The sequence below is a fragment of the Passer montanus genome, unplaced genomic scaffold (assembly GCF_014805655.1).
Source record: "Passer montanus isolate IOZ18808 unplaced genomic scaffold, ASM1480565v1 scaffold131, whole genome shotgun sequence".
Lineage (NCBI taxonomy): Eukaryota > Metazoa > Chordata > Aves > Passeriformes > Passeridae > Passer > Passer montanus.
The window spans coordinates 337,123-353,859 of record NW_024359944.1 but is presented as its reverse complement, the minus strand read 5'-3'; the positions used below and the strand labels follow the sequence as shown (position 1 = coordinate 353,859).

At 42.5% G+C, this 16,737-nt stretch overlaps 1 protein-coding gene across 2 annotated transcripts in view; it reads right to left on the bottom strand.

The window, feature by feature from the left end:
- ATF6 (activating transcription factor 6) overlaps window positions 1-16,737 on the bottom strand; it is a 74,194-nt gene that overhangs the window by 39,517 nt on the left and 17,940 nt on the right. The window contains exons 10-14 of one of the 2 annotated variants that reach the window (XM_039699231.1): window positions 10,839-10,982; window positions 8,965-9,084; window positions 7,534-7,636; window positions 6,085-6,149; window positions 2,025-2,136 (exon numbers count right to left, since the gene is read on the bottom strand). In XM_039699231.1, the coding sequence (XP_039555165.1) occupies window positions 2,025-2,136; window positions 6,085-6,149; window positions 7,534-7,636; window positions 8,965-9,084; window positions 10,839-10,982 (544 nt within the window). Of the gene's footprint in view, window positions 1-2,024; window positions 2,140-6,084; window positions 6,150-7,533; window positions 7,637-8,964; window positions 9,085-10,838; window positions 10,983-16,737 lie in introns of both variants that reach the window. The other variant, XM_039699230.1, reaches the window with a different exon arrangement.

Here is a 16,737-nt window from a genome sequence, read left to right as displayed (position 1 = left end):
GTGTGGGACAGCACTGGGGAGGAATCAGTCCCCTCACAGCTCCTAATCAGTAGGGAAAAGGGAGCTGTAGTCCAGAGAAAATGAAGTCAGCAAGCCCCAGGAGGAGGTGAAAGGGCACCTCCTAGGCTGGGGTCCTGCTGATGGCACCCCTCTGGCTGTGCAGGAGTCCTTTCTTCTGCACTCACAAAAGAATCTAAGCAAGTCATTGAAAAGTGCCTCGGGGCAGAGCTTGCTGCTAGATCAGGTTTGCCCTGTTAAAACAATAAATGAGGTAATGCATGAAACTGCCTTCTATTTGAGGACACTTCATTCATAAAACAGAAATACCAGAAGTTTTGCAACCAAATGAACTTCTAGATGCATTTAAAAGGCCCCTGCACCTCTCCCTGCAAGAGAGCAGAGCAAGCTGTAGGGATTCTGTGGCACAAGGCACACTGTTTCCAAGGACAGCTCTGCGACTTGAAATGAGAGCTGACAACTTCCAGGTCATTAACCCAGCAGTGTAAACAGGACCTATGGACACGTACATGCATTCAGGTGGGCTGGAGCAATGGCCTCAAGTGCAGAACTCTACAAATACTACTCTGCTTTGTGTTCAGAGTTTCCAGGAAAACTTTTATTCTCTGCTCCCTTCTCCTCATTCTCAGGATATGTGGAGCCTGGTCCTGGCTATATTTGTGTTGCTAGCTGAAAGAACAGCAGAACATGCCAAGTATTTAATAACAAAATTCCAGCCTTGTGACACAACCCAGTAATCCCAAGACTGGAAGATATTTCTACTCAGCATAAAACCTTAATACTAAGAAGAGCACTGCTATTTTTATTTTGCCTGACCCTTTTCTACAGACCTGCATCTCACAAATTAAGAAACTTGCTGTGTACCAGGTGGAACATGGCTTTATTACCTACGTACCTATGGCATCTATAGATTGGTAGTTATGACAACACAGGAAATGCTTAAACTAGGTGTGCTGATCTGTGTGCTCTTAAACAGAGCTGGTTTTATCTGGGTGAGCTGCTGTCGTGGCCACTACTGGTGCCCCACCACCTTGGACCCTCTCTAGGGACACTCCTATGAAGGGGAAACAAACGGAGCTTTGCAGAGTCCTGGGAGGATCACAGCTGGGTGTGAAAATGCACAGAACAATTCTCATCTAATACCCCAACTGCAAAATGGCAGGGCAGGAGACTCAGCAAGGCCCAGGGTCAGCAAAAACTGCATTATAGACATATCTAATGATTTATCAAGACCTCTGCAATAGAGAGGGAAGAAATTCCTCCAACTCCAGGCTGGCGTTTCAACCACTGCCTGCTTTGATCATTTCCATCACCAGATCCCAACCAGCTTCTCACTGCTGCAGCTGTCCTGGCTTCGACACCAGTCAGATTTGCAGTGCAGAAAGTGCCATCAGACACCTGAAATTCCATTTTATGACAGCTTTTACCACCACTAACCGTGCTGCAGATGTGAGGCTGTGCCTGACAAAGCTGCAGCACAAGCCTCTGCTGTATCTCAGCACAGATAGCAGATCTGCTCATCTGTGTCAATTTAAAAGTCACAAAACAGCAGAAAAATTGTGGCCCTGCACACAGTCCTGTACAGCTGCAATATGTGACACACAAAACTGCAAATGCAAGAGTTATAGAGGAAGATAGAAACTGTACTGTGCTAACAATAATAATTTAAGCGGAGGATATATTTGTTCCTATACCCAGAAGCACAGAAGGTTTGTACCCCTATTAAGTAGCTCTAATGTGTGTTTATCCACAGGGTTCATGCAATTTTGGGCTGTCTTGCCCTGGCACTACAATGTTTCCTGCAACATTCTTTCCATTCTCAATGTGATGGGCACGTTTTGCAAAGACCACGATCTGGCCATGTTACTTGTAAAGGGCACAGAGAAGCATAATTTCAGAAGAAACAAATTTACCTTCAATCTTGACTAAATCATCTTTGGCATCTCTGCTAGAAACAGTCTTAGGTACCAGCATAAAAGGCCAGTACCAGCCCCTGCTGCACTTACTCTGCGGAATGACACCACATAGAACGTATCTTCCCTTCGGTGAATTGCTTCAAAGAAGTCTTGGTAGCTCCTTGGAGAGGCATAATACACTTGCAGCTCATTCCCTGAGTTCCTGCTGAAATAAAGAAGGGAAAAGGTAATTATTTCAGACAAAACAGTTAATTTTAGTGAGACTTTGAAGACCCGCTTTTTAAAGGAACTGCAGCTCTTCATCCACTGAGAGAAGCTTGAGGAACACAGAACACAGGTGTAGACAATGAAACTACTCAGTACTTTCTGAAAGTTCAAGATGCTTCAAAGGTCTTATTGTGGCAAAGTTTTCCAGATTTGTTTTTGTTCAAGCTTCTGGGGCCAGCAAAAACCTGTTTGCTAGCTCATCGGGAAAAAAAAGTTTCAAGCAAAGTGTCTGAAAAATTGTGATGACTTCTGAAAATAAATTTAAGGATAAAATGTCATTCTGAAATAAAATATCAAACTATTTAGTAATGAGATAATTTTCTTTTACTGCTAAGAATCCAAACCACTGAAATGGAAAGAAGTACAAAGTTAAGCATAAACAGAGCTTTTAATTTACTGTCAAATAATAAATTCACCTTCTTTCTCACCCACATTTCTCTTCTTTTTTTTCTGCCGTGTCCTCTGGTTAACTCAGAGATTTTTCCCCTGGTCTACTCCAAGGTTTGCTCTTGATTTCAATTTAGACAGAGGAGCAAAAATAAGATATCCACATAATTCTGGTTTATCTTTTCCATGGTTCTCATCTTACACATATGAGACACAAGGAAAAGATGCTCTAAAACATTTGAAGCCAAAACACTGGCAAGTCCTACAATCATGGTACTTATCCACTGTTGATCTTGGAAAGGTGAGAAATTCCTAGCATATACTGCTATCATTTATACTTCTCCAATCCCATTCCAAAAGATCTTCTTTTAATCACACTGGAAAGCTGTACTCAGGGGAACCATTAGCTGGACCTTCAACCTGTCATTCTCATTTCCTACACTTTAATAGAACACTGTGTGTTTGCAGCAAGACACTGACCGGGCACCCCTCCCCTCCCAGGTTGTCATCTGCTGACCCAGGTTTTGAACTAGGGAGGCTAATTTAGATTATTTTAGTATGTTTATAAAATACAACAAGGCACAAATCTATCGTCAAGAGATTTCCTCAAGTAGCAGTAATAGCAGGCTGTCACCATCTTCTCTTCCACTGCTAACTGAGTCCAGTTGCATGCAGAAGACTGCAGATGCCAGACCAGCTGCCTTTTCATAGGACTGGGGGGGCAAGTCCTGGGGGATCAGGAGCAGGCAGCTCTACTCTACACATCCCTTTCTGCAGAACTATGCATGAGAGAAATCAGCTCTTGTCCTTCACACACAGGAAACAAAGACTGGAGCTAATTTGAGCTTGATTACTCATCCACAAAAATACACGGGTCCAGCAAGTCCCTCCTGAGATGGAGCACTGGAGCTGGGCTGTGATAAAAGACACCACATCTGAGATGGAGCACTGGACCTGGGCTGTGATGAAAGGCACAGCACTGCTCATACAACACATCCTGAGAACTGACATGGGGCACACTGAGTTGTGTGCTCGCTCACACTCCATGAGACACAAGACCTGAAAACCAGCCACAGGACAAAACTGCCCAAAGCACTTGGAAACCACAGGACCTTTCCAAAGCTCTCCTGGTTGTGTAACACACTGAACGTGAGCAATATCAGCAGATTATTGTAGGTACACAGTTTGTGGTATCTGGGAATGGGGCTGTGGCTAAGCCTCATCCCTAATGGGCTAAAACTGTGAAAAGCAAGTGAACAGTATTGAAAGCAATGAGACATGGAGTGCCCAGGTGTACTGACCAATCACAGAAGGGAACAGAGGGCACACAGGTACAATGCATGAACAATGAGGGGTATAAAGGGTTGAGCTAAAGAACAAGAGGGGCAGATGCTTGCAGCCTTCTGAAGTGATATGATGTCACTCTGTATGGGCAGACACCTGAAGCCTTCTGATGTGGTATGGTGTTACTCTGTAAGGGTTGAAGCTTTCTGAAATTGTATGCTGATACTCTGTGTATCATGGCCGCCTCAAATGCAGCACATGCTGTGGTGTATGCTGTGACACACTGCAAGGCAGGACATTGCATCTGCTGATAACTGCAATGGACCGCTCCATGAAAGAGAGGGAGACCCTCTTCTCTTTCTTTTAACTCCAGACCCAAAACCAGGTGCAAAACTATCAGTTGTTTTAGTAACACCTTTGCATATTACAAGAAAGCACCTTATTAAATTGTGTATCCCAAACAACAGTGCTGAACCTGGCCATTTATTGGGAGATAAATAGAACTTTTCTTTTAAAACTCTGAAGGACACTGCATCACAGAGTGCTGGGATGTTACACACAGGCTTGTTTTGGGAAGAAATGAGGCAGGACACAGTGCTTTATGCATCAAGAGCCACAATCTCAATAGTGCAAAAACTTAGGAAAATAACTGCAGAGTCTCATTTTGATACCTGAAGCCTTAAGAAAGACTCTTACATAAGCCTTCAACAAAATCACTTCTGAAGAAAGCTACACAGACTCTAAAGAGATGAGGGGTGTTGATGATTTTCTTTGAAATCATCTTAAATTTATCTCCTCCACTGATTTGACTTCCCTGAAATTCTTTTCAATCTTCAGCTTCCTGATGGAGATTACAAGAGATGGAGACCATCTCTTCTAACAGAGGCATTCAGTAAAGCTGAAGTTAAGCCTACTTTGAGTAGGACGTTGGACTAGAGATCTCCAGAGGTCCTTCATAACCTAAACTACACTGTGATTCTAGGATTTCATGGAGCACCTAACAGCTGGTGGCTCCAAGAGGAACTGGAAATCTGTTATATGTTCTTAGCAGTTCCAGGACAGTCTCAGCATGCAGCTGCCATGACTCACTGGTCCTGTTCATATAAACATCCTTAATCTGAAAAAAAACCCCAAAAAATCTCACTTCCTTCGGAGCACAACAGATGCATGATGTTTCACACTGTTTCCAATAATCCAGATAATTTTTTTTCAAGAGCAATACAAACATGTATATTAAACTGCCTTATGGCACAAGGCTCGTTCATCAGTGCTCAGTTGAAACAGCTATCCTTCATCTGACTGTAGAACTCAAAAAGCTTTTTCTATTTTTTTTCTTGTAAGTCAAGATGTATCAAAATTTGACAGCCTGTTTTCCATAACATTTGCCTGCAGCTTGCTCTTTTCCCCCACGCTGATCCTGCTTTCAAAACAGCAATGCAATCAGAAAGGCCACAGCTGTCTTATTTCACACAGCACCATTTCAGATGGTGTTCTCACCAAAAAGTCCCCTCCATGCTCCATTCTGCTCTAACACTTCTCTTTGGCACTTCAAAGCAGACAGCCTCCACAACAGTTTCACACAGAGATCAGGAGAGAGAAACTTTGTTTCCTAAATCTTTCCAGTACTTCCTGCCACCAGGGAAGAGGGACAGGATAGTTATGAGGAGGGGTGGGCAGGGGACACCAGGAAACCATACATTAACATGCTCCAATAATCACCAGAGAAAAGTCAGCAGATGGAGATAAAGAATGCAAATGAGATACAATGGTACTTTAAGTTCATCATAATAATTTGGTACTAGCTATAATAGCTCTACTCCTGAAGATAATGAGAGAAACCTTTCCCTTACCAGACTCATGGCTCTTTGAAATCTTCTTATAAAATAATGCTGTTCTCAAAGTCCAAAGTCAGTTCCCCCTGTTTTTTCCCTAAATATTCAAATCTGTTTAGAAAGGGATCCTGGAGAGCAAAGCAAGGATTTTCTTGAAATTCTTGAAATAGCTAGAAAAGCCCTAGAGTGCAGCAGTGACACAGGGGTTGCTTCAAGTGTAACATAAATAATCAGAAGCAGTTATTTGTTAAGAGACAGAATCAGACCAAGAAAGGTGGCTGTATTTGGCTCAAGAACCCAGAGAAGATGAAAATGGGCATTCTTTATCAACTGCCGATGAAAAAGTAGAAAGCAGTAACAAAAGAGCTGTTCTGCCTTACCTGAGGCTGGTGTCTGTGTAAGGCATGGCCATTAGCTGGGAATCTGCTTTGTCACTGAGGGAGCTCTGAAAAAGAGGAAAAAAGAAAAGATGACACAAAGTGAAACCAATAAACAATTCAGTGGTTTGCCACTACATTAAATATAACACACAGAATGGGGGGCAGAGGTCAATCAGTGCCCCGCACCAGAAATGTGCATTTTCCCACTGAAACATGAAAAACTGAAATAGTCATCAATCAAACTGGAACAACAAAACCAGCAAGATTTTAATACAGTGAAATTGAAGTCAACATTTAGAGACAAGAAAGAGAGCTTGGCACCACAGACAGCATTTCTAAATATTGTACTATTCTGCTCTGGACACCAGTGAGAAATATCTTAAATTTAATACACAACACTTCTTCTCTAGAAAACTGCAGTCTTTCTGACATTGCAATGCTCAATTCCTTTAAAGCTGTTAGTATGTGGGTGCTGGTGAACCAGCAAAGAGAAAGCTTTCCACACTCCCCCAGAGGACCAACCCACCCCTGAGCTACAACCCTTGTGTTAACAGAGAGCAAGAAAATTGCCCCCAGAGCCCTCTGTGACTGTATGTTGATTTCTTCTACCCTACTGGCCCTTCCCCTTGCTCCACCCCTGTGCCCTCATCCCATTGGCCCTGGTGTTCTGTCCTGCCCCTCAGATCCCTAGATAAACTCCTGTTTTCCCTACTTCAGTGGCTCTTTGTTCCTAGATTCCTTTGAGGAAGAAGCTCTCCTTGGAACCCCGCATGAAAACCCCCGCCTCTCCTTCTGCATCACCCCGATCACAGAAGAGCTGAAATCACTCGGGGTGAGCACAAATGTGCCTGTGCTCCCAGGTGTCTTTTTCAAGACACTTCTTCAGGAAGCTCACGGCACTCTGGACAACTGCCTGCTGCAACATTACTATGACTAATCAATTTACATACTTTGAAAATTAATTGTCTTAATTTTAGCCTTGATATAAGTATGCCATCTAGATAAAAGGGATTTTAAAAAATGGGAAATATGAGCACAAGTCTCATAATTATGTAGTTGTTAAAAAAAAATCTTTCTAGCAAAATTTAAACAATAGAAATATTTCAACAAAACAAATCAGTTATCGCCCTTAACAGTGAGGCAGATGAATGTGCTACAGGTTGTATTTCTCTCCATTAAGCAATTGCTTGTCCTTACAGAGAAGCTATAAAAAGGATAATGATTGATTTAATTTTAGAAAATGCTGAACACATTTTGATGGCTCCTAAATAATTTCAAAACCCTGAATCCAAGAGCAGGAATGGAAGAACAAATCCAACAATGCAATAATCAACCAAACACAGCAATTTAAAATGGGATGTGTGGCTGCCCTAATTACAGGCACGATGGCCACGTTTGTCTATAATGCCAAGTGCAGGTAAGCGAGGGAGTGGTTTTTTGATGGCGCACCTGCGGGACTCGTGCTCGCTGCTGCTGGCTGTTGCTCAGCCGCCGGGACCGCGTGCGCTCCACCTCGTGCCTGTGCACCCATCCTCTCAGCTCGTGGGTCAGCCTAGGAAAGCACAGCATCAGACAGACTGCAAACAACACCGGCACAACAGTTTAGCTGCTATGCAGATGATGCCTTAGGATTTTAGCTTTTCTATTTTTCATATATTTGTAATCCTGCAGTTCTTTCGTGTATAGCTCTAAACTCCATACAGAGTGTTAGCTACTGTCTTCACACTTTGGTCAGACACAATAATTCCTCTCTAGGCCTGGGAATAAAGGACACTTCACTGGCTCAGGCCCTGAGAAATGTAAACGAAAAGTGAGTTGTGGGGGAGCAAACTTGGCGTAAATTACTTCATTACCTGAAGCTGTAATGGAATTGTAAATGTAATAAGAAGATTAACCCCCAATATGCAAATGGACTAAACTTACAAAAGTATGAAAGCCCATGACCTGTCATCCATTTCTGGGTGTAGCCCCTGGGTGGGCTTCGACTGCCCAAAGTGTACCCTGTTGAAGGCCTTTAATAAATACCTGCTTTTACTCTCTTCTCTAGCCTCTGTTCTAGGTAGCCACTACAAGGCATCATAGACACTGAAGATTACTATTATTTCACCTTATGATAACTTATTTTTAATACCACAGGAAGAAAATACAATTTTAAGATTATTCTATAAATTATTAGATTCCTTGGTGTTCCCACATAAAATAGATACGGTCCTTTTTTTTTGCCCAACAAACAGTAATTTTGAAATTACTGGAAGGACTACTGAAATTTAAAATCAAAAGTTGATCAATTCAAGACAAATTATTGATTAAGGATAAATTTTGGCCAATAAATCTGATAGAAAGAATGGACAAAGAGAATGGAGATAAGGTTAGTGACTCATATCTACAGAAAAAGTGGAGCTAGGTGTTTTCTATCAGTGAACAAAAAACATCTGCAACGTCAGGTTCAGCCTGCTTCTATCAGAAGCTGAAGAATGGAAGACCATCTCTTATACAACTCAGTTGGAAAAGGCTTTTAGCTGGACTTGATTTCCATATCATTAACACTTCCACATATGAAATGATTTCTCTTTCAAGTCATGAAAACCCTCCAGACAATCAAAAAATTGTTATTTGGTTATTGCAAATGATCAGTGTGAAAAGAGAGTGGTGAAAATCACTGCTAAAATAATGGAAAGATTACAAAGCTCCAAGTGAATCTGTCCTTATGACAGCAGGCATTGGAAAATGCAGGCACTTAGGAGACACTGGTCACATACTGGATAAACACCATGAGTGGACAACAGCATCATCCACAGCTGTCCAGCAGCACTCAGCCAACACAGTTGATATATCAACCCCAAAAAAACTGTAAATGCTCACAAGAGGTTGTTTTCTCACCTCAGCGACTCTGTCCTGTTGATCAGAGGCCGGCAGGGGGGTGGTGGTGGTGAAATATATAACAGTGGTTCTTCTGAGACTATCATTAGTGCTTTGTTATCAGATACAGAACGGTCATACCTGGGAAAAATCAACAAAAGCACAACAAGAAATCCCTTAAAAAACTTTTTCATGACCCTTTGACCAAAGCCAGAGAATGAGCATTATCACCAGCAGAGCCATGAGTGTTACAGCTGCTCCTGTGAGACCTCTGAAACAGGTGAGTAACAATTCCTATCAAACATCCAATATTCTTAGTCAATCCCTCAAAGGGGGCTGACAGCTCTCAATGCAGGGCAGACAGATGAGCATTAGCAGATGTTGGATCTCTTCCCAAGAAGGCCAGATATTGATAGAATATGTAGTCTGTAAAATATTCCACACAGTATGCAAAGTATGTGATCTCTGCAGACACAACTTTCTTTTTCATTCCAGAGCTGTGCAAGACTTGCTACAGAAATACTAAATTTATTATCCACTAAAACCGTGCAGATAGAAAGACCATAACCTATATAACAAATGAGCAGCCACAAACTATATTATAACTGAGTGGAGAGGATTTGCATCTCTGTCTTCAGAAACTAGCTGAGTTTTGATAAAAAGAGAAAAGGAGCATGCATTTCTCAGTACAAAAATTCATAACACTCTCAGCAATTCCTGAGGGGTTAACTATTTATCACCAAATACCTAATGTAGGTTTCTCTCTTGACAGGTTATCAATATAACAGCTTTAGTCCTCTTGATTTTGACAGACTTGTAGCTCCTGAAACTCAACTTCTTTCTGAAAAATCAGGTATAAGAGCTTATGAAAGCCTTATTCATAGTCCCCTCCCTTTCCCAGCTCTCTCTCCAACTACATGTCTGCTTCTCTTCTCCACTGCATCTAGGACTGATAAAGAATATGCAGCAAAGAGCTCCCAGCTTGCCAAACCCAGGGTGAAACAGTGAAAGAAAAGGAGGTACAGGCACAAGCACATGCTCCTAAGAGAAACACTCTACTCTTCTGTCCCACAGGTCATGGGCTGAAACACAGCACGTAGGATACAAAGCCCTCACCATGGCTACAGCCTTAAAATGCTCTTGATTTATTGCCTTCTTTTTGCATGGCAAAATACATTAGGGCTTTCTGCACATCTGTGTCTGGCTTTGTTCAACCAGCCAAAACACTCCGCTGGAAAGGGGCAGTCTAATAGGACAGATCTTGTAACGGGAAAACATGAGCTGTATTAGCCAGACTTCAATCTGGAGGCAATTATATGTTCACTTATGCACTGCATGCTGGGGATCTAGGAAGCCTGAAAGGCAGTATTTAATTAAATAATGGATAAGTACAGGGATGGATTCAGATGGACTTCTTAAAATGAAAAAGACACTGCTAAGTGCAGAGTGTGTTCTTACTCATTAACTTCCCCAGTCTTCTCTTGAGCAACTAATAAAATAAGTACTCCAGCTTGATAAGTAAGAAGAGATAGACAACATGACAGCTATCACAACTATGCAAGCTAAAATATAGATCATAGGAAAAAAGCAAACAGCTGAATTGAAGAAGGTCCTGAAAGTCTTGGTGACAAGCACTTGTGGATAAGCTCTTTTCCCTAACGCCGTGCAGCACGGCCACATGTATACTTCTGAAGCTCTACATATTGAGTACTCTGGGAGATAAAACATCATATACATTTAAAAAGCAAACTGAGAAGCTTTCAAAACACTGTGTTTAGAACTCAGGTACTCTGTAAAAGCAGCAAGAGCACCGGACAAAAGGTGAGCAAGGCAGTGAGGCCTAAAAGCACCAGTGCCCTCTGCCACCCAAAAGATGTAAAAGATTTTTATCTCACTTGTTACTCTTCTCAGAAAAAATGCCCTCAGGTATCTTCTGAGCTGTGCTGGACTCCTGGTGAGCTGAGAACTCCAGAAGATTTCTGGTTCGGTGGTTAGAACTCACAGTGGAATCGACTCCATTGGGATCCTTTTCAAATACACTGGAAAACACAATAAACATAGCAAAATGTACCATACACATGAGAGGTCTGCAAGGCACTTTTCTGTAAGGCATTAAACACTCAGGGGGAGACGTTTCTGGCTGCTGTTACATTAAAGGATACAGTTCATGTCATATCCACTGTAAAAAACTGATGTGTCATTATAACATTGTTCAAAGCAGTTTCTTTAAACAGAAAAATGTTTCTGTTCTCTTTTTCAGCTTTAATTGTTTGAAGGATTCTGATGCTCTAGTTTTCAAATTCCCTCACACAAGCTTCACCTGCTGAAACTAAGAACACTCTGTTTGTAACCCAGGGCTACAGGGATAAGAAAATTATCTACAATCAAATCAAAGTACGCCTCAACTTCAACTTTCATCAGCCTCAAAATACAATCTACATAGTTTATATGAACACAACATGTAAAGAAAATTTAGATATCAAATTTCGTGCAGCTGCAAGCCTGGAATGTTATGCCAGACATCTACCAGGACTGTACACAAACCTAAATATGTTCAATTCTACTTGGATTTAGAACAACTGGCAGGGCCAACAGCCCCATGGGCAGTAGGCCATGGTGCCAGACACCCTGATCTCGGGTGTGCTGGCATGGACTGAAGGATCCTGGCCTAAAGGCTGCTCACCCAGCCAGGAGTGTCTGTGCTGCTCTCCATGCAGAGAGGGAGCAGCACTGCACATGTGAGCAGGTAACTGCTGTACCACACCTGCATCTTCAGAAGGGTGAGCTACAAGGGAGAACTGTCAAAGCACAGAAGCAATACTTCCATTTCTCCTCTCCAGAGGCTGGCTTTCCTCTTTCATAACACGGTTGCTTCCTGAAATATGCATGTTTACAAACCCTAATCCTAACCTTCTCAGCTGCCAACAGCAGAGCATCACCAGCAGCAACAGAGTGAAAACATAAAAATGCAGTGCAGCACGCTGCATTGAGATCTCTACCATTCATGCTGGTAACAGTTCACAGAGTGTATTTTAACTCATGCCCCACCCCTCCTGTCCAGCAGAGCATGATCTCTGCAGGTGAGTATTTCCTGGTTTTACATGGCATCACAGTGCAACAGACAACAAATACAAATAGAGGCAAAGCCTAGCAAGGAGGGCAGATTAAATACTCCACAAATAAGCAGAAGGCAGACAGAATTGCCTAGTGTTATGGTTTGAAAAACTCCCTTCTTAACCTACGACACCTAGGTGTCCCTCTTTTTTGCCAACTCTTTTGGACTCCTATTAGCAGTAACCCTGTGAGCAACTGTGTCATGTTCTGAACCAGAGGAGTCAAGACAATCCTAATGATCCTGATGTTGCTTTGATTCCTTCCTCCCTTCCAGGTTTCTAGGCAGCAGCATGGAAGGAGGGCAGCAGAAATGCTACAGGCTCTGCTTTCACTTGTGCCAATGGGCAGAGTTTCCTTACTGCCTGTGTACATTGGTATCCACATGTGTCATTGCTTCTACTGCGCAGAAAGCTGAATAGTTTATTCATAACCTCCTATCAGGCAACACCAGGCCTATCCAATTTTACAGAACCAATCCCCACTACCTACTAAGTTTTATGAGATCACATCTCTTCTCTGCCAACAAAAGCATCAGTACAACTGGCAGCATCTCAAGCCCAAGAACCAGAGCTCAAAACTAAGGGTGATGCTTAAATGGATGTCTCACATTCCTGCTGGAAGCCGCTCACCTGTGAAATGCCCTTACTGTACTTAATCTGGAGTCATGACAGCCAGAAGTACATGGTACTTTATTCATTAGACCAAGAATAACCCTCAGAAGATCTGACAGTTGTTAACTCTTGTGCAAATTCCTTGTCCACAGCCTGAAGTGTATGTGCCATCCAGTGTGCTGCTGGACCTCCTGGATCTGGTGTTTTAGCCTATCCTACTTCTCTCCTTTCCCATTCAAAATGACACACAGAACCAGAGAAACTGTCCATGTAATTAGTTAGTTAAAGCTGAGAAAAAAACTAAGCAGAAGAACTGCAACAAACTGGGTTTTTTTCATGCTTCTTCCTTCCTATTTGTCTCATTCTGCAAAAGCAATTCTTGTTATTTCATGTTCCAGCTTTGCAAGGTGAAGTGTCACATACAATTCATTCCTACTGCAGTTCACCCTGAACTCTGAACAACAGAGACAAATCCAAACCAAAGATAAAGACACACACTGCTCCACAAGCACAGCTAATCCTCCTTTCTGTGATTTAGTTGTTTTAGCTACACACCCATTCTAAACCACACGCACCACATTTACTGCATCAGCTCTAGAAGAGAGGAAATGTTTATTTTCCTTCTTCTCAAGCATAAAATGTCCGTATCTTTTCATCAGCTGAGCATGGGATGTTTCAACCTGAAAGAAGATACCTTCAAAACAAAAGACAAAGAAGGAGGTGAACAGAGTATGTTCTGCCATCCTTACAAGCATAAACCATGGTGCCCACTTCTGACAATGTGAACAGAAACTTGAGAACAAGACATGATATCAGGGTATTTTTCCAATGCCCTTTCCTTTATCAGGGTTGTTATTTTTCTTTTGAAGCAGAGCTAGCAGCAATTTCTGCTATATGGGCCACTTTTACACTCCCCCTTTCCCTTTCTTTTTCTAGGACACTGCATATGACTGTTCCTTCTCAATGTCTCAGATATGTCTGAAAAAAAAAAAATCCCCTTTGTTGCTCTTCTGGTTTGTGGCAATGACTCAGAACCAAAATAACTTTAGTTCTGGATAAGGAAAAGCCCCACAAATTGAAATCCTGCCCCACTTCCACCTTGTAATTACTTGGGAAGTTTTGTTAGTTTTTCCCCCATCTGAACAGAAGACATTCTGTTGTATCATTTCTTCCCCTCCCTTCTGCCCAGAGGGAACGCTAGTGAAGCTTGTCTATAAGTAGGGCTCCATCTTCAGGAAACAAATAGGACAGGACATGCAAGCTGGAGGTCCATGTCCTCCAGCTTCTGCAAGGCCTTTCCGTGCCACGTGGGTGTACCTGAGGGTCTGAGGGTATCAGAAATATTCCTCCTTTGACATCTCAAACTATTATGTGGGGAAAAGCATGACTTAGGAGCAAGGAATCCCTTCAAGCAGCTGGGATGATGATGGACCTGTCCTGCAGAGCTGCATCTGGAAACATCTGCTGACCTCAAGAATGCTGAGCTTCACAAGTGCCAAGCAGAAGAGCAACTATACAAGCAGCAACAGCAAGGGTCTACAGAACAGATCCCAGCACCATGACACTGAAGAGGAAGTAAATATTGGGCATTTGAAAGCATCAGGCAGAAGAGAACAGAAAACATGAAAAAGAAAGGTAGAAGATCCCATTCAGAGGGAAGAAAAGATTCAGAAAAACAGTATTTTCAACTAAGATATCAACAGTTGGTTTTAAGAACTGGTTTAATATGACAGATAGCAAAAGCACTGACAGTTTTTTCATCCTGCTGAGCTACAAGATGAGAAGCTGGAAAAGAAAGAGCACTTTGGCATACTTGCCCTGTGCAAGTCCTGCTCATTGCAGGAACTGAGTTACTGCCCCACATTACAATTAAAAAAGACTGAAGCTAAGAATTGGTTTTACTGGGCAAGACAATCTTTTAGAAGTTGGAATCTTTCCTGTTTGGCTCACTCACACACCTGGGGTGCCTAGCAAGGCTTTAGAGCCTGCATTTGGACATCTCAGATACAGTGAGCATGAAAGGGTTTTCATAAGCTACTAACACTCTGTCCAAGCTAGCTGAGCTCTCGGCTTGTTTCAGATGCAAAACCAGATCCAAGTGAAAAAAGAAAGAACCACTAAATACTTCATGCAGATGTTTGTTACGACATCTAGATAAATTTGATTATAAGAGGGAAAGAAAAGCAGCACTCCTGCCATAGTTTCTCAAGGCATTCAACGGCACCTGATATTTTAGCTGTATTTTTATTTCTTTGGTTTGAATGTCAGTTTGATAAATGTGAAAGCAAGTCTTGCCAGGAGCCCAAATGAAATTTCATTTGTGCTTCTGGCTGAACAAATCCTGTGCTTCAAACTTCAAGTTTTGAATACTGACATTTAAGTTGTACAGTAATTTGTAGACGAAAGCCAATAATGGTATCATAGCAAAGAGTTTTCTGGGGACAGAACTCTGAGTATGAGCTGGGAAGTTTCCAACACGCCAAAGTTGACATTGCAAGGAGACACCAACCAAAGACCTTGTCCTCTTCCTAAGTGATTCCAGACAAGGCTGCCATAGTGCCAGACACTCTCTGGAAAGTATTTCTCGTTTCTAGTCCGGATGAGTGCACCATCTGTTGACAGCAAGGCTCTGCCTTCTCCCGAGGGCTGCTCCACAGCTGCCCTCTCTGAGTGCTGGGCTGGAAAGAGCAGCCCAGCCTTCTTCCTCTGCAGTGGAAGAGAAGGAAAGCGACCCAAAATGGAGTTTTTGAATATTTTTGTTGTGTTTTGCATGCTTTAAATAGCAATTTATTTTTAATAAAGCCTCTGAAAAAGAAAGGAAGAAAACAAATATTGACACCCAGAGCACTTTTTTTTTTTCTTGCTTGGAAAACTCTGTATCATGATCTGGCCTTTATTGCCAAAGCTTGTGGCTGTGATCAATAGAGGACAGAGAAAGGAATCCCTTCCTGTTCTCAGAGTTGTAGTCTGTAAGAAAACCAAAGGTATCCAATTTTATTCAATCATCAACCTATCAAGGGAGGCATTGAAAGGTCTGGAACCTAGACCCATGTCCAATTCACTCAGCCTGTCCTTTTTCTCTCGATTTCTCCCTCTGTCTTCAAGGAGAAACTACAACACAAGACCAAAAGTGTGCTGCAGAAGCAGTTTTATATATTTGGGCCATCTCCAACACAAATGTACACTCAGCTCAGCACTGAAACATGTTCTTTCAATGTCACAAACATTATATTAAGTTTCTTGTAGTACAAGTGTTAAGAGCCTCAAATGTCTTACGATGCTTCTGCTGTTTCTGCTCAAACACCCAGAGGGCTTCATCTTTCCTTGGTAGCCAAAAGCCATGGGCCTGGCTAACATGGCACTGTTTCATGCCTCTTGCACTCAACTCACAGTTTTTTCTTCACATTTCACCAGTTCCTCTCTACTAGTGAGTAAGAAATTAATAGGAATTTGACTGTCATTATTTTTATGCAGGTTTACTATACATCAGGCTTAAGCCTATCAGCCTCCTGAAGACATATGGGAGGCTATAGAGGCTTGCAAAAATCAGAAAACCAATCTTTTTCTATCCTTCACCAAGTGCAAAAAAAGCCCAGGAGTGGATGAACTGAGGAAAGGAAACTGACCCTGAAGTACAGCCCGTGATCTGCAGCTCTCTGCTCTCAGAACACCTCTTAGAGATGCTTCAAGCAGTCACTGTGAGTTTGGGAGTTCCACTCCTCCTGCAAGCCATCGGTGGTTCCAACCAACCTGCCCCATTTGCTCTGGAATGGGGGCAGGAAGGAGCACACACAGAGTCCAGGAAGAACTGCTAAGGAAACAAACTAATGTAAGGCCAAAAGAATGCTGTTTGAGCTGTTGGTCACTGCCCTTCATGTTGGGCAGGTGCCAGACACATGGCTTTAGCCTACTCAGCACATGCTACTCAAAGGGATATTTGGGATGTTTTTGAACATGCCATGTTCTTCTTGGGGCCACCTGCCAGGGCAGCACAGAGGTGACTTCAGACCACACCAGGATCTTGGCGGGGCAGCTGTGGGTGGGATCTGCACTCACAGACCCCAGCACA